General features: G+C 34.4%; 1 protein-coding gene across 1 annotated transcript in view; it reads left to right on the forward strand.

Moving 5' to 3' along the window:
- Nucleotides 1-18,710, forward strand: part of LOC150079608 (carbonyl reductase [NADPH] 1-like) — a 52,809-nt gene that overhangs the window by 22,754 nt on the left and 11,345 nt on the right. Inside the window, exons 3-4 of the mRNA XM_090383989.1 lie at nucleotides 5,486-5,664; nucleotides 16,222-16,334. Coding sequence (XP_090240115.1) covers nucleotides 5,486-5,664; nucleotides 16,222-16,334 — 292 coding nt within the window. The remainder of the gene's footprint in view (nucleotides 1-5,485; nucleotides 5,665-16,221; nucleotides 16,335-18,710) is intronic.

Here is an 18,710-nt window from a genome sequence, read left to right on the forward strand (position 1 = left end):
TAGGGGAATGAGGCAAGTTGAAGGGGTGGTAGGTTACACCAATAATACACGACAGATATTTTCGGATATAGTGACACAAGATAATACTACTAAATTTAAAGAGGTTCACAAACAAGATAACATTACTGACCACAATATTATTAATTTATCTTCATATGATTTGTCTGCACCTCAGATAAATCTTTTAAGTAAGGGCTTAATTATAATTTACCACCTAGAAGACTCCCCATGAAACAAACAGTTATTGAATTTGAATATGGGTTAAGAAATGCAAAACATAGGGAGAGCCTAATACAGCAGATTAATGGGGTTATTAATCAATCTAGGGACTCTTATATACCTAAATTATCTAAAGAAGAGAGTATCCGTCTACGGAAATTAAGAGAATAACAATATAATTATACAGAAAGCAGATAAAGGTGATACGGTAGTTGTTTTAAATAAAGGTGATTACATAGACAAACTCATGAATATTGTATCCGATAGTTCCACTTACCAATTGGTAGAAAAAACAACGTTTGATGACTTAATTAAACAGTTTAATAAAATGTTAACTGGATACAAGAAAAAAGATTATATTTTGATAGCACTGCTGTTAAAAAATTTAAAAGCTAGAACTAATAACATACCCATTCTTTTTGGGCAGGTAAAGTTGCACAAAATAGGACATCCAATTAGACCCTTTGTCTCTTATAAAAACTCAGCTTTTTCATCACTTGCCACATATTTATATGGGATCATTAAACCTTTACGTCAGATACCAGCATTTAGTATAAAGAATTCGGATATGTTGTTCAATCAGTTAAAAGAGAAAAAGTTAAATACAGATGATAAATTATTTTCCCTAGATGTAATTTCTTTGTACATGATGTACATGTTGAGTATGCATTAGACACAATGTGAGATCTAATTAATGATGATTCCGTAATTTTAAATAAGTCTAATTTACTAAAAACTGAAATATTTCATGTAATCAAGTTTCTTGTTCAAGCTAATGATATTCATTTTCAGTCCAAAATTTATAGACAAATATTTGGATTACCGATGAGTCTTAGCCCGAGCAGACTAGTTGCCAAAATTTATCTTGTTAAAATTGAACAGTTATATTTAAGACTGGTTCTTCCAAATCTAACATTTTATGGTAGATACTGGGATGGCATTTTAATCATTATGAAGGATTATCGATATAGTAAATAAGGTTTTGGATTTATTAAATAAGATACATACCAGACTTAATTTTACTTTAGAAATGGAAAAGCCACAGAAAAAAAACTTCCTAAATTTTACTTTAACTAGAGTTAACGAGAATATTCATTTTAAAATTTTTAGGAAACCGAGAAATACTGGTAAATTCTTACACTGTTCTAGCTATCATCCGTTCACATATAAACAGAGTATTATTTTAATCAATTTTATAACGCATATAAATATAGCTCTACTCAGGAGATATTACTAGATGAACTTATGGAACTTGCTAAAAGATTTTTAAATAGGGGTCACACATTTGGTACCATCATGAAAATAAGACAACAAGCAAAACATAAACTAGAGACTGGTATAATGAACAGAAATCTGAAAAGAAATATTTTATTAAAGTTCCATATATACAGTATTGGTACAAACAATTTGTTAATATATAGGATGTCCGAAAAATAATGATGGGATTGGTGTTGGTTTATGTGGTAATAAACGTTACACAATATGCTGTGAAATATTTTTATTACAGTTAATAGGTAACATAGATTCTTAAAATCATTACAATGTTTCTCTGTGTGCACCATTAACAGCACAGCACAGCACACATAATCTCGGTCCACGCTCGAATAAGAAAGTCCGGAGTAATGCTTGCAATTGCTTCAGTGATTCTTTCCTTCAGATGGACAATATTCTGAATCTTTTCACTGTAAACCAGTGTTTTCACATGACCCCAAAGAAAAAAATCCAATGGAGTAAGGTCTGGGCTGCTGTGGTGGCCAAGGAATGGGTCCATTTCATCCAATCCACTGTCCTCGAAAAACGAACGTTTAACACATCAGGCACAATCGTTGCAAAGTGTGGTGGTGGTGCTCCATCCTGTTCAAAGATGATGAGATCAGATTCATCCATGTTCTCGATTTGGGGAGAGAAAAAAAAAAGCTCCAGCATGTCTAGATACGCTGCCATTGACAGTACATTCTGTAAAGAAAAAGGGTCCAAAAATCCTATTGTGTATTAAACTGCACCAAATGTTGACCTTCAGAGAGTCTCTGATGTGCTCGTGTATCACGGTAGGATTTTCAGTTGCCCATATCCGGCAGTTGTGATGATTTACACCCCCTGCTGATAAAGAATATAGACTCATCCGAGAATACGATGCAATTTAAAAATCCTGGCTCGTCGTTGCATCTCTGCAGCATGGTGACAGCGAATTCCACTCTTCTCGGCTTTTCATTGGGGTAGATTGCATGCAGGAGTTGAATTTTGTAAGGAAAAAGCTTTAGCCTTTTCTGCATGATGTCGTGCACAGTCGATTTCAGCAGACAGAATTGTCGACTTTGCCGGCGAATGGACTTCTGCGGACTTTGAAAGCAGGACTGCCATATTGCTTCCACATTATCATCTGATGTCCGTGGTCTTCCTGGTTGTTTACGTTTCTCAATACTGCCTGTCTCCTTAAACTGTTTAAACCATCAGCAGATATTGTTCTCATGTGGTGGATCCTTGTGATATTCTCGTCTGAAACGCCGTTGAACCTCTATTACGGATTGGCATTCCACCAACCACAAAACACACACAACTTTCTCTTGCATGGTAGTCATTGCCAGACTAACTGATATACCGCTGACTGTCCCACTGAACAGCTGTTATAGAGCGCACCTCGCTGTGTGCACTGCTGACTGCCTGCATGTGCAATATGGCACCTTCCACAAACTTGTTGCCCTATTGACTTCATTTGAACACCTTTCCAGCCATGGCTATGTGTCACATAATATTAGTACAAAACCCCACCATTATTTTTTGGACACCCTGTATCTAAAAACACAGAATTTAATATAGTGGCCCAACCGATTAGTAAATTCCACGTTGTTTTGAAGCATAGAGCAGTGGACTCCGTTTCAACCATGGATTCACACAATGTAGTTTATAATATTACTTACGACGAATGTAATTCCTCGTATATTGGTTTGACACAGAATTATCTTTTATTGAGAATACAACAACATGCGGCATCAGTTAGGACAAAAAGGACATGTGCCTCGGAACTTGCTTTCCATGCTATCAATGATAACCATGTTTTTCTTTTTAATGAAGCAAAAGTTTTAACTATGCAACATGAATATATTAAATTACTGATTTCTGAAACTCTTGAAATTAGGTTAAAGGCAAATTCCATAAATGTTTGTAGGCCTTATACCATTTCGGACTCGTGGACTTTCATGCACATTTGTGAATGGTAATTCACACATTGGTTTAGTAAAAATAATCTCGTAAATATCATTCACAAAAAACACTACTTCTTGTGAGCATGGGTGTATCCAAATAAGTTTGGTCCCTTATAAGAAGTTTAGACAATTTTTATATTTTAGATATTTTAACCTATGTTCCTTAAGGATAAATTAAACAATTGTTTTCAGTTCTAATGTCGGCATGCGGTATTGTTTTGGTTTTTGTGGGTATTGATGGCTGTCAACTTCTGGCTTTTCCTGAAGCATTATGTTGGGGATGGGAATTGAATGCATCACAATCTTTTAATAAGTATTTATTTATATAATTTTAATGTAATTATAGTAATTGATTTTATTTAATATTAAATATGGGACGTTTATTCGTATAACTATATAATTACATAATCCTTATAACGTGAGTGTTGAGAGAATTCTGTTCCTACGTAAAGGTATGAGGTTTCCTTTTATAGAAACAAATGTATTTTTAAAAATACAGATAAATATTAAACTTAGGTGAATGCAACAGGGATTGTATTACAAAAACAAAAATTAAAAAAAAATAATTACAGTAATCAAACCAAGTTTAACCATTTCCACAGCAAAAGCAACAGAATTTGCTCATTGTAAATCATTTTCCATCTGTTTTCCCTATCTACTTAATTGAAAAATATTGGAGGCATTTATATACACGTGGGGTAAACCACACACAATAAGCACATCTGAGTTTTCTAAAGTAATTTTTTTGAAGCAGAGATCCCCCTCATAAAAATTGATTGAATAAATAGAATATAACAAAGTTCTTTATTCCATATGTTGGTATTGTGACTGTTTTTTTGAATTTGTCTCCCCTGTATTTTTTTACTTTTCAGTGAAGTAACATTCCCGTAATGCTTTGTTTATTTGCTTATGGTTTTGTCAGCTGTGCTACCAGGATTTCCTGGTGCTGTCCATTAAATGCATTTCCATAACCCTATCCACCTGACCTAAGGATTTCCTCTGTAATCCCAAATTGTTCAGTTTATACGATAACCTCTGATGTGGAACTGTATCAAAAAGCTTTACTAAAATCCAGGTATATAAATGTCAAAATTATTTTTTGTATACAACTATTTTGTGATATTATCATGATAATTAACCAGATTAGTCAGACAAGGTTTCCCTTTGCAGTCGAAACTGCTGAAGTGTGTGCTATAGTCCTGAGGGATGGCTGAGTACTATAGCACATACATCATCTGTCTGGTAGGCCTACTGTAGATTTCTTAGCCTCAGAAGAAAGTAGTAAGGCAGCTCTCAAAACATCAGGTTAATAAATTCCCCTCTGCCCTCACTCTGACTCAATTCACTTTATATAACGGCTTTTATTTCTCTCATTAAAATTCACCCGTGATTTTCTATATAGCCTTAAGTTTTCTTTTAAATTATTTCTACTCTAGTGTAACACAATTAGTGCTTTATATATGCTATATTTCAAGCTTTATTTTCACTATAGGCTAATTCAGGACAGAAGGTTGCAGAGTTCTAGTTTTTTCTTTGCTGTTTCTAGGACCATGAAGTAGTATATTGGAAACTGGTTGCATGGTTGGATTTGAGTGTCCCTTTTTGGGGGGGCTTGAGTACAAAGCATCCTCTTTCTCCCCTCCCCAACACTCACTAACCCCCATACTTAAGTTTTGAGGTTAAATGTCCTGTGTGAGATAAGTTTTTAACTTTTAAAATTTTAATTTTTATTGCAAATTTATTTCAAATCATTGTTGGCACACCCTATTCGAAATAAAGCTGGAAAGAGTTTTTATACAGTCAAAATATGTGCATAATTAATGACCATTTAAAAATTCATTCATTGTATTCATTAAATTTGTATAAAACTGAAAATAGTGTTATTACATTTTTTATCTAATCAGTATTTGTTAATTTTGGAATCATTTAGATTTTGCAATGTTTCTGAAGTGTATAAAAGTTTATCCATTAAATTGCAAATTCATTTTGTTTTAATGTTTATTTAAATTTCTTTTCAAATATTATATACTAAAAGTAATTATGATTTATTTATTTATTTATAGCTAGAGATGAAACAAGAGGTAAAAAAGCTGTTGATGAACTTCAGAAATTTGGGCTAAGTCCTAAATTTCACCAACTGGATATCGATAACTTGGAGAGTATTCAAAAATTTAAGAAATTTCTTCAGCAGGAACATGGAGGATTAGATGTCTTAGTTAATAATGCAGCTATTGCCTACCCAGTAAGATAAAGTTGAAACGCGTTTTGCAGATAAGGGGTTTTTAGAAAATAATTCACACCTTCCTTCTTTGTGGTAATGTCTGAAACATTTTTTTCTTTTTTTTTTTTGTCTACGTCTCAATAGCATCGACTCCATAATACAACATACAGTAGCACCTCTCTTTAACAAACTTCCATATAGTGAATTTATCTATATAGTGAACATTTTTGATTTCCCCTTGGTCATTACAATGAAAATAGTTTTCGTATAACAAAGAAAATTTCCATATAGCAAGCACCAATTTCAAGAGACCTATGTATGCATTGTTCACACCTCTGGCCTTTAAGCAATAAAGCTGATGCTGTAGAAAACATGAATTAAGAGCTAAAAGGATTAAGAATTAATCCCTTTAGCTTTTAAGGCTAAAGGATTAATTCCACGAATTAAGAGCTAAAACATTCTACAATTTAGTGGCGCCCGTAAAACACTGCAGGAGGAAACTGGCCAACCACGGCATGGGAAAAAGATGGAAGGTTTTAGGAGATGCCTTTGCCCAGCAGTGGGACAGCGATAGCTAAGAAGGAGAAGTAAAACCTATACAACCGCCACTACTGTACCGAGAAGTTGCGCTAGTCAACTGTTATCTGTATCCATAGCCATTGGCAAAGATTAAAGCATATTCCCAATGCAGACATTGGCTCTGATCAACCTGTTTTCTACTGTAAGCATCCTATTAAAGAATTAGAATAGAGTGATTTTCCTTTATACCAGAAATTCATCTGTTGTTTTGCAGAAATGAGTCATCTACACTTTCACTAAATTTCACCTGTCTCTGTTTACATGATAGGTACAAGTGGTCCCTAAATCAGTTTTGTTTTAGCTGCTGTACAATAACCTTATAGTGTCTAAGAGCAAATCTTTGAGTGTAGTGTAAGAAAGTGGAAGTGCTTAATAGCGTAGATTGGGGCATTTAAAAAAAAAAAAAAAAAAAGAAATTGCTTTAAAATTTGGTATTCTTGGTGTGTTAACCATTCTGAAAAACAGTGTTTCAATTTTCAAACTGTTTGAGGAAACGGGACCCGTTCGGAAGCGTGCGAAATTATGCCTGTGTGAAGATGTAGATGAAGCAGTTTTCAAGTGAATGAAGTTGATTCGAGACCAAAATGTGCCAATATGAGGGCCATTAATAAAAGAAAAGGCTATGGAGTATTCATCTTATCTGGGGCATAAAAAAACATTCTGAGCCAGTTCTGGTGGTTGGACAAATTTAAAGAGCTTACTCAAAAAAGTTATTTCTGATGAAAGTGGAGTTCAATTGAAGAAGACTATACCCTTCTTATTGAAAAAAGAAACAGTTTTGAAAAAAATTATGGAGGACTACGAGCCCAAAGACATTGATGAATTCATCAGACACATTCAACGTTGAGGAAACATGTCTATTTTTTAAATGTTTGCCAAACAAGACATTGACTTTTAAAGGTTATAAATGTTTAGGTGGAAAAATGGTAAGGAGTGAATTACAGTCTTAGTTGGTGCAAATGTGGCTGGTAATGAAAAACTGAAGCTTTTGGTAGTAGGCAAAAGTAAACAACCCCGATGTTGCAAAGAAATAAAGTCATTAGAGTTGGATTACAGCAAAAAAATCTTGGATGACAAGTGAAAGTTTTGAGCAGTGGATTTTAAATTTCGAAAGAAAGATGATGAAAGAAAACAGAAAAATCGCATTGATTGTTGACAACTGCCCTGCCCACCTTCACTTGATAATTTCAAAATTTACAAGTGTGAAGCTCATTTTCTTCCCCCCTGTATACCTTGTCTAAACTGTAGCCAATAGACCAAGGCATTATCAAGAATGTGAAAATACACTACTGAAGGTACATACTGAAAAAAATTATTCTGAAAATAGAAACTAACGAACCTATAGATTCTGTTATAGATTTGTGGATGTGCATATCAGAGTTGGCGAAAGTGTGGAGTCAAGATGTGATGGAAACAATGATTAAGAATTTTTTCACAAAAGCAGTTTTTGCTAAAATGCTAATTAACAGCGATGAGAGGGATGAACTACTACAAGACATTGAACAATCTTGGGAAGAGTTCCAAGTGAGGGTTTGATTAGTGGAGAAATTTGGCTGGCAAATTTTTAGGAGTTGATAATGATGTCATAGTAGCCGATTATCCAAGTGACTCCAATGTTATGGAGAGTATTTAAAGAACTAGTGACAATATTGACTTTGAATTGGATGAAAATGAGAGCAATATTAAACTTTCCAAACAAGAAATGTTGGCAGCATTTGAAACTGTGTCGAGGCCTCCGCTGGGAACAAAATGTAACAGAAAATATATTAACAAATGTGAACATTTTTGTGAATGGTGTACAGTAGAATCCAGTGTACAACAACAAAAACTACTCAAATATTTTACAACATAATTCTTAAAAGTGTACTAATATATTGTGTGCATCATGCAAGTAGTCATTTCTTAATATGTATGTACAGCAATACCTCACTTAGCATGGCTTCAAACAGCATGGTTTTCAATTAAGTTTAAGTCAAAAATTTACTGTACATATTAAAACTCATTCAATATAATAGCCTAGACACGTAGTCTACATATATGCTGCATTGTCATAGCCTAGGTACGTGTACATATGCTGCAGTGCCACTCTATTGTCTCACATGCACATGTGCCAGTAACTCCCCTCAGGCAGTCAGCAGCAACATGCGACAGTGTTCAGTATTCTTAATTCCATCCTGACGAGACAACACAATAGCTTTTCAAACTTTTCATTTCACAATTTATTTTTTACCCCTTTAAATATGATTGAAAATATATCTGAATCTTTGCTAGATATCACTGCCAACGGTCAGGATCCTGAGCTGGATATCATTATTTTTCTCTTTTTTGGTGATCCCCCCCCTCTCTCTCTTGGGGTCATTCAGAAAATTTTTTTTTTGGTTGGTGCAGCATAAGCCTCAGGCTTCCTTGCACCATATGGCTAATAATAATAACAACATGCATTCTGTTTGGCAGCATGTTTTGCCCCATTTGACAAATGATTTCACTGGTTTTGAATCCTAAGTTCAGACAATTGCTGAAGACATTGTGAAAATCGGAAAAGATTTTGGATTCGAAACTTTGAACACTGCCAATGTACGTGACTGCATTGACTCACATGCAAATAACTTAGATGATGCAACTCTCCTTGAAATTGACAGGCAAACTGCATATGAAGAAGAGGAAAACAATTCTGAAGTGGCACCAAAATAATTTTCAACAGAAGAAATGGAGAGTTTTTTGGGGGGTTGATATGGCCTGTGAGGCGATTCTGAATGGAGATCCGAATGTTTAATGTTTAATGTAAATTGAATCCCATCTTGTAAAATTTTCCATATCAAGATATGGCAAATTTTACAAGATGGGATTCAATGCTACTAACACTTGCACACCGAGAAAAAGAAGGTTTTTGGTTTTTTTTTTTTTTTAGGAGCATTAGCAACTAAGGCCATATTGCTCCGGGATATGCGGTGGTCATTCCCTGATCTTTCCGCATCCTCCGTATTTGGTGGTGACGGGCTCGAACCCCGGTCTAATCAAGAAGCGTGTGCTATGCACTGCTGCTCCTTCCCACCTGGCTACGGAGGCGCCAAGAAAAAGAAGGACTTCACCAGACTTCATTATTGAAATACCTAAATAAACCAAGCTTTTTTTTCTCATCTCTCATGATATTTTTGCAATATTTTTTATTTCAAATCCTTTTAATCGGCTATCAAGTGCAAATCATATATAGATTTATTATAATTTGTAGACTGTTTCTCTGGTACGCATTCAATTAAAACCCATTATAATTATAACTCAATCAGCACGGTTTCACATAACTTGGAATAGTTTCGGTACCAATTATCAGTGCTATGTGGGGTATTGCTGTATTAATAAATTAATTGTTTTAAAATGTTAGAAAATTTATTCATTCCCACTTATTTCTGAATTATTTTCCATATTTTACTATACTTATTTCTGAACGTTAAATTACAGTATTTTTCATTGTTGAAAATTTCATATTTCTTTATAACGAAATTTATGTTTAACTAATTTTTTCAAGGGAACGATCTGTTTTGTTATATAGAGGTCCAACTGTATGTGAATACTTTCTCTCAACAGTTTTCTCTTGAAAATATGTTGGAATAGGTAAACTTATATGTTCACATATGAATGTAAGAAAACCTACTGAAGTGATGATAAAAGGTGTATAAAAAAAATCTAAGATTTCATTAGAGAAGTGAAACAATTAGAGAAATGAAACAAGTGGAATTAAAATAAATAACAAGGCTTCTTTGATGTAAATAACTCACATTAAGGAAGCCTTGCTATTTATTTTATTCGTGATAGTAACTAGAAGCCTTCCACGACAGTATTAACAGTAATTGTTCAATATTTCTTAAGTAAAAAATGTTAAACAATAACTGTTATATGAGTGTTTTAGTATGTGATGATGAGAGGGAGCCTACCAAATAGTCTTATGCAACTGCTGGAATTTACTTTTTTTGTGTATGTTGTGTTAGAATAATTAGTACAATCTGTGAGTAAAAACGTTAGAATAATTTATAGATAAAATTATTTATTGCCATAAAATAAAGTAAAGTACCCTGGTACAGGTAAGTTAGAGGGGTTTATATAATTTAAGTGATAATAATAAAATATAAAATAGTTGAATGTGGCTTTAATAAAGGAATAAAATAAAATAAAAATAACAAACTCAAAATAACAAATAACAGCCAAAAGAACAAAAAAAAAAAAGCAAAATCTACCTTTGTGACCATCTCCTCACGTAGATAGTCATCTATCCAGGTGACCTTTGAATTTCTCCCACAAACTGCTGGACTCAGACACCTATGGAAGCAACTTTCTGACTGAAAGAAAACTTCCTACAGTCCATTCTAAGCCTCTTTCCTTGTGATTTGAATTTATGATACCCAGTTTTGGTACCATTTATAACCAAAGGTTAGCTATAAATGGTGACAGTAATTGGGGTGTGTGCTACAACAAGGTCTAGAAAAATTAGGCAGATAGGCTGAAAAGTGGAAATTGAAGTTTAATATTGACAAATATAAGATACTGCAACCATGGATAATCCCAGATTAATGTTCCAACTGTGTGATACCACATTCAAGGTAGTGGGAGAATGAAAAAGACCCAGAGTAATTGTGCAGCCAGGTATGAAGTTCTGCAGGATTTTGCCAATGATATACAGGCATTTTGCCAGCAGGGATAAGGAGGTGATTATCCCCTTGTATAAGGCAAGAGTTAGGCCACATATTGAATACTGCGTACAGGTTTGGAAGTCTTATTGTAGGAAGGATGTGGATCTGTTGGAATGGGTTCAGAAAAGAGCAGCAAGATTAGTGAGGAGGAACAAAAGGGTTTATTACCAGGAAGGGCTTCAGTTCTGTTAATTGCAGCATCTGAAAATTAGGCACCTGCAAGGAGATCTGATTGAGGTGTTTAAGGCTTTGAATGGATAGAGTAAGCTCATTGTTGATGGAACCCTTCCTCTTGCTCAGACTACACACATGAGAGGACATATATTCAAATAAGGATAGCTGTGTGGAAGTTTGTCTTCAGCCAGGGGTAGCTGATTGTTGGAACAAACTTCCATGCAGTGTTGTTGATTAAGGTAGTTTGAATAGATTCATGGAAGAACTAGAGAAACTGTTAGATGAGATGGACAAGTAGTATGGAAAGTGGTTTTTTGTTTTGTTTTTTTTGGCTGCTGCTGCATAAGCTTGCTTTCTTGTGTTGTTTGTCATCACTAATAATATGCGATTAATCATATGAACTGACAAACTGTGACCCAAGTAGTCAATGAGCCAGAAAAACTTCCAAATAACCATCTATTCCATCAGAAAACAACATCCTGAAGCGTATTTAGTAATGCTGTTGTATGATAAATCAGTAGAATATTAAAAAATATGTATATTATTTTGCTTCTGATGCAAACTTTGTTTTTCACAGTAGAACTATATAGAAAATGGTATAGCTCTTGTGGGTAACATAGTTGGCAGGATCAGCAGTTTCCCCACACTGGGTAGAATAGACCAGAGTTTGAGTTCCACTGATGTGAGTAATTTTTATGAGCCTTTTTACAATGTGCCTGCAACACGTCTCAGACGAGAGTAGCATGGTTTTTCTCCTGGAAACTCGATTTTTCATCCAGCAAACAGAAAATTTACCTTAGAACACATGCAATTTACAGACAGCTTACATGGAGCATATGGCCTTAGTTGCTCATGCTCCTAAAACCCTATTACAACAAAATGGATGCAAGTGCTGCTTTTATTAAGGTGAATTAATCAGTGACATCTAAAATTTCATACTGAGCCATTTTCATGGCTCGTTATGAAACATTCATATTAAACATGAGATTTTAATCCACAGCCTTTATTTCTTAGCAAAGCATGCTACCCACCACACCTTTTCACCAGCATGAGTTCATGTTTTGGTTTAATGTTGGTAGCTATCACTGTAGAGATTAACTACTTTGTTATAATAAAATATATTCAAGTGTGATTTCCAATATTAATTTTAGATAATTTAGTTAGCAAAAAAGCACACTTATTTTATTATGCAATTTAAAGCTCTCCCTAAATTTTCATTGACAAAATTAAAATTTTGTCTCTGATTGCATGACTGAATTAAATTATGCTGTTGGCTCATCTGAACCTGTCAAGTTATAAAATACCTACATAATACTCTGAATACTTAGTATGCATAACTTTCAAAAAACCCATACTAGAAATGAGAAAAATTGACAGATGGCTTGGACATTAGAAAAAATGTCACAGTATTAATGTATTGAGTATTTTCCAGGAGGATCAATCTGCTGCTCAAAAATTTACAGATTTAAGGTCATTTATTAACAGAAAAATCGACCTGAGAACAACTTGACAGTATATGTCAAGTAGGTCTAAGTTGTAAGATATTACCTTAAAAAATGATGGCAATAAAAGCAGAGTGTCTTCTGCACCAGGATACAAAAAATCCAAAGGGAGAATGAGAACTTGCAGAAGTGCAAGTTCTCAGACTTGCAAATTGTCACTTTTTGTTGTTGATAAATGAACTAATCCTAGAGATTTTAAAAAATATAAGTTGTTCATATTACAAGTTTACTACTACTCACAAAAATCAGTATGGATGGACTTTGCATTATTCGCAGAATGGTTTTTTTCATGCATTTGTGGCGCCTCTGTAGCCAGGTGGGCAGGAGCAGCAGTGCGTAGCACACGCTTCTTGATTAGATCTCGGTTCCAGCCCTTGACCACCAAATACAGAGGATGCGGAAAGGTCAGGGAATGACCACCGCATATCCCTGGAGCAATATGGCCTTAGTTGCTAATGCTCCTTAAAACCAAATAACAAACAAACAAACAAACATGCATTTGTATTATCTTCTGTAAAGAAACACTTGAAGAAAAATTACTTGATAAGGCTATTCTGTTTCTGGATAACACTCCTTTACATCTGAATTGTGAGAAACTGGAAGAAGGAGACATAGATGTTTTTACTGCCAAATATAACATCCTCAGTCTAGCCTCTTGAATGCCTAAAGAGATAACACAGGCAAAAGCTTTTGAATTCAGTTTTGGAAAAAAATAAACAATGCATATTACAGAATCATTAAAAGTCATCATCATCAAAGACTTGTTTGCAATATACAGCACCACAGCACGGAAAGAAATTCCAAATTCAACATTCACTATACCTTGGAGAAAACTTTGACCCGAGGTTGACAGTGATAACATAAGTCCTAACTACAAGAAAATAATGAAGAATATAGTTTATTAATTGATTTCAGACTGATGGAAAATTAGTAGTAGTAGTAATGGCAAATGATGCAAAAAAGCAAGTTTATATAGCATCAGCAAAAAAAAAACAAAAAAAAAAACAGTTCACCCATCCGTGCCCTCAAAGAATTTGTCTAGTTCTTCCTTGATTTTATTTAAACCCTCCACTATCACAACAACAGATGGAAGCCTGTACCATCTGTTGGTGGTGCAGAATTCTTTCTCAACTTAAATTTATGTCCCCTCATGTTTGCAGTCTCAGCAAGAGGAAGATTACCATTCACATTCAGCTTACTCAATCCATTCAAGGCCTTAAATGCCTCAACCAGGTCACCCTGCAGATGCTTAGTCTACAGAAGCTGCAATTTGCAGAACTGAAGCCTTTCTAGGTAAGAATGCCTGCACTGTTCAGAGAATTTCATATCTGATTGCACAATTACCCATAGGTCTTTTTCATTCTCCACTACCCTGAGTGCAGTAGCACAAAGCTGATAAGTTACTCTGGGATTACTGCTACCTACATGCAGTACCTAACATTCGTCAATGTTAAACTTCACCTGCCATTTCTCAGCCCATCGACTTAATTTTTCTAAATCTTGTTGCAATAGCATACTGCCATTACTGTCATTAACCACTATGTCAACCTTTGTATCATTTGCAAACTTTGACATTAAGCCTGATATACCTTCATCAATATCATTAATAAATAATGAAAACAACAATGGGCACAGCACCGAACCCTAGGGAACTCCACTGATAACATTAGTTCACAAAGAACAGTGCCTATTAATAACCATTCTTTGTCTTCTTCCACTTAACCATCGCTTCATCCATAGCAGTAACTTGCCTCTAATGCCACATTGCTCCAGTTTGTACAGCAGTCTTTTATGTGCAACAGTATCAAAACCTTTCTGAAATCCAACTATACAATATCCAAATTATTTTTTGCATCCTGTTCCTTGGTCATTGCATTATAGTAACCTATCAGACTGGTTAGACAAGACCATCCCTTAACAAATCCATTCTATGACTGCAGTATAATTACATTCCTGTCCAGATGGTTCCGCATTACTTTTTTAACCAGCGACTCCATTATTTTTCCTGGAACAGATGTTAAGTTAAGTCTGTAATTACTCATATCACCTTTTGATCCCGTTTATGAATCGGGGCCATATTTGCACATCTTCAGTCCATTACTTCCTTTGCTGCCTTGTTTAATATGATTGGATAGTCCCATCCACCCCCCAAGTGCCTTTTTTATGTTCATCTTCAACAATTCCTCTTCAACTTTCCTTTCAGTTATCACAAAGTCATTTAGCTTCTCATTGGAGTTTGATAAACTTCTGTCATCCTCTCCTCTAAAGAATTCTTCATGTGTGAATGTAGATGCAAAATACCTATTCAATTTTTCAGCAACTTGAGTGAAAGATTTACAGCAATAAAACATAACAATAGATTCAACAATGTTTTTTCTAATAAATCAGTGACAATTTCTTGGAAAATGAAATTATGGACGATGTAGAAATTGTACACTCCATGACAGAAACAGATGGATATAAATATGAAGAAGAGATTGTATCATATCCAGGTCCAAAAATTTCTTATGCAATCATCAAAAATGCACTAGATACATCTTTACATTATAATGAAGAACAGCCTGATCCAAAAAGTAATAATACGATGTTTATAAATAAAAGCAGAGGTATTGTGTTGAAAAATGTCATGTTTTATCATCTATTTTTTGAAAATTGCTGATATTTTATAAATAAATGTATATGTTTAAAACATGTATATGTGTTAAATGAAAATAAATTTCTTGACAATAAAATACCCCTGAATTTGACAGATTAAATTCCCTGCTTTAACCAACTTTTTCAATTAACCAACCATCTGCTAGCCCCGATAAAGTTGAATATTCAACAGCTTCTATTGTATACTTTTACACAAGTAGACTCATATGCTTATGTTGTTTGCCTTCTTCCCTCCTTTACTGGAAATGGCTTCCATTCAGTTCATGAGGAGGGGAGGATAAATATTTATTAATTTGATTTTCCCTTGAAATGTCAAAATGGAAATATTTTTGCTAATTTCACAAATTCATCTAAGATATTTTGTGTAATATAAACATACCCCTCCTGTGCATATCCAAAATTATGTTACTGTATGGGGGAAGGATGCATTTTTTATTTTCTACCACCCATGGCCATTGTACTTATAGGCAGATACTTTCAATCAAGTGAAAGAAGCAGGGTACTATTTCAGTGCAGGTTGAAATTTGAACTAGTATCAAGCTGTGTTACTGTTGCAGGAGGGACAGTGCTTACCAGGCAGTAATGGCAGAAAATCGTAACACAGAGTAGCGGTTATTTTCTAAAATTACTGCTTGGGGAGTGCATGGTCCCCCCTGCAACAGTGACAGCGACAGAGCTTGGGCTTAGGCTTTTTATGACAATATAGTCCCCAGGTAATAATGGAAGAAATGTTTTCTTCTCAAAAGCCAAGTGCATATTGATGAATACTGTCAATTGAAGATGGTTTATATCATGTATTCCCTATATTTTTGTCCATCAATAATGCCACCTACCTACTAAAATGGAAAACAGATTGAAGATTATACAGTACCAAATGGATTTAAAATTGTATATTATTATCTTCACTATTGCTTGTTACTTACAAGTACATGCAAAAAAAAATGATTTGTATTGTATTGTGCATATAAATAAATTTCTATTTATAGAATGCTTCGACTGTTCCATTTGGTGAACAGGCTGAAAACACTATCAGAGTCAACTTTTTTGCAAATTTACATGTCTGTCAAGAGCTGTTTCCACTTTTGAGGGATCATGCAAGGTATTATTATTATTATTATTAGCTAGAAATAGAAGAAATAAGCAGTTCATGTTTAAGCAAACATTGAAATATTAAAAGTGAATTTTTCTGTTGATTATTTCTATTAATTTCTAATGGTAAATTCCTTCACTCTTCTATTTAAACTCATTTATATTTTGGCTTAAATTTTTCTCAGCTTAACAATAGATTGAAACATGAAACTTTAGAAATTTATTGCTCACAGCCATGGTGGTGCATATACATTACTCTGAGTAACCACCTCTTAAAAATTTTTTTCCATCATTCTTTCTAACTTGTTCGTAAAACAAAAATCCTAATTTTAAGTAGTTTTTCACTTCTTGTTTTGTAATCCCATCAGAAAATTGCGTGATAAATGTGCCTCTTTAGAATGAAACAACATTTCACTGCAGAGAGGTAAATCATTTATTTAATTAATAGCTTCCCGCACAAAGAAGTTATTAATTAAGTAAAAATAAATGTTTTACCTCTTTGCAGTGAAGTATTTTTTCATACTGATTATTGTCTACCTGTATATAACTGTGCCCTTCACTGAATACTTCACTTCACTGCAAATAACTGTGCCCTTCACATTAGCATTAGTAGAGGCATATGATGCAAGAAAGCAAGCTTATTTAGCATCAGCCAAAAAAAAAAAATTAATTAAAAAAACCCTTCCCGTTTCACCCATCCATTTACTTCAAAAGTTTGTCTGGTTCAGCCTTGAATTTATTTAAGCTGTCAACTTCCACAATGACAGATGGAAGTTTGTTTCAGCAATCAACCACCCTCTGGCTAAAGGTTTGTTTGTTTGTTGTTTGGTTTTTAGGAGCATTAGCAACTAAGGCCATATTGCTCCGGGATATGCGGTGGTCATTCCCTGACTTTTCTGCATCTGGCTAAAGGCAAATTTCTGCACATCTGTTCTACAACCGTCTTTCCCTAATTTGAATTTATGCTCCCTCAGATGCAGAATCTGAGCAAGAGGAAGAATTCCATCATCATTGAGCTTGCTCAAACCATTTTTGTGGTTTGACACTGAGGTGTACAAAGCCTTGTACACCTCAGTCAGATCACCTCACAGGTGCCTAGTCTCCAGATGCTGCATTAGAAGTGTCTCTTCAGGTGTCCAAATGGGGGGGGGGGAATTGGATGGGGCCTAGTCCAATCTATAAGGAAGTTGAGGCAATTGTCCACCCTTAGTGGTGAAAAATATTTAAGTCCACGTAGATTTGCAGTATATTTTCAACATTGTTGAAATAGGGTAATGCAATCTTGAAGCTTTCTCTGCAAAATTTATATCAGTACAAACCAGTAGACAACTAAACACCACAGTGAAACACAACACTCCGCCATATTAAGCTAAAAATATATGAATTCAAGGTTATATGTGTTACCCCTCTCTGGGAGCCTATTACATGTGTGCACCTTGGAAAAAATATAAATGAACCAGTTAAGATGGAGGTACAAAAGCTGACACATACTTATTATAATGAAATAAAATAATAAAATATCTGAAAGTATTACTATGTAAAAGTTATACTACATTCCTCTGCAGTATTTACACAGAGTAATTGGACAGGGGACACAGAGTTGGACAGGGGACAGAAGCTAAACTCATGGCTGTCTACAAGTCTAACTGGTGTGGGGAGGGGGGCTTGGATTGGCTATTTCCAAGCCAGGTAGAAAAAATATGGTTGTTTTCAAGCCATGGCTGTCTATAGTCATATATTTTTCCAAGTAGTAGACTAAGAGTGGGTGCCAGTATGTACACTACACTAACCTTGAATTACTATAAATATTTTTGGATTATGGAAAGGTGAAAAGAAACTACTAACTATGTCTTGTTGCTGATATAGTTTATAGTACACTGAGCAATATAATGTGTTTCATAAAGGAATACACTGTTACAATGCATGGTACATAAATGGATTACTAACACTTACGCTGCATTTTCAGTGTCACATTCTTGGAGAAGAAATTTTTTTTTTTTTAAAACTGAGACTTTACAAACTTGCATGTGACTAGTGACGCTTTGAGAATGGGTTAGCATCTTTGCTATTTTGTCAATTGAAAATAACATTACCGATGAATTGAACTTTAATAAAATTATAGCCAGTTTTGCATTAAGTAAGGCTTACCATGATTTGTTTATAATTACTAGCTTAGAATGTCAGCTATGCAGATTTTTATACTCACCAATTTTAAGTTATTACTTAAGAAATATATATATTTTTTGGAATTAGTAATTTATTATTCTGCTGTGGCCCTTGACTCTTCTAAAAATTCTTTTTTGCTCATTTTAAACCAGATTTTTAGCAAAAATAATAAATATAAACAAAATAGTCCTCCACTAGCAAGTGATAATGGGGAAAGTTA

Source organism: Mastigoproctus giganteus, chromosome 10, assembly GCF_048544385.1.
Source record: "Mastigoproctus giganteus isolate SK-2022 chromosome 10, ASM4854438v1, whole genome shotgun sequence".
NCBI lineage: Eukaryota > Metazoa > Arthropoda > Arachnida > Uropygi > Thelyphonidae > Mastigoproctus > Mastigoproctus giganteus.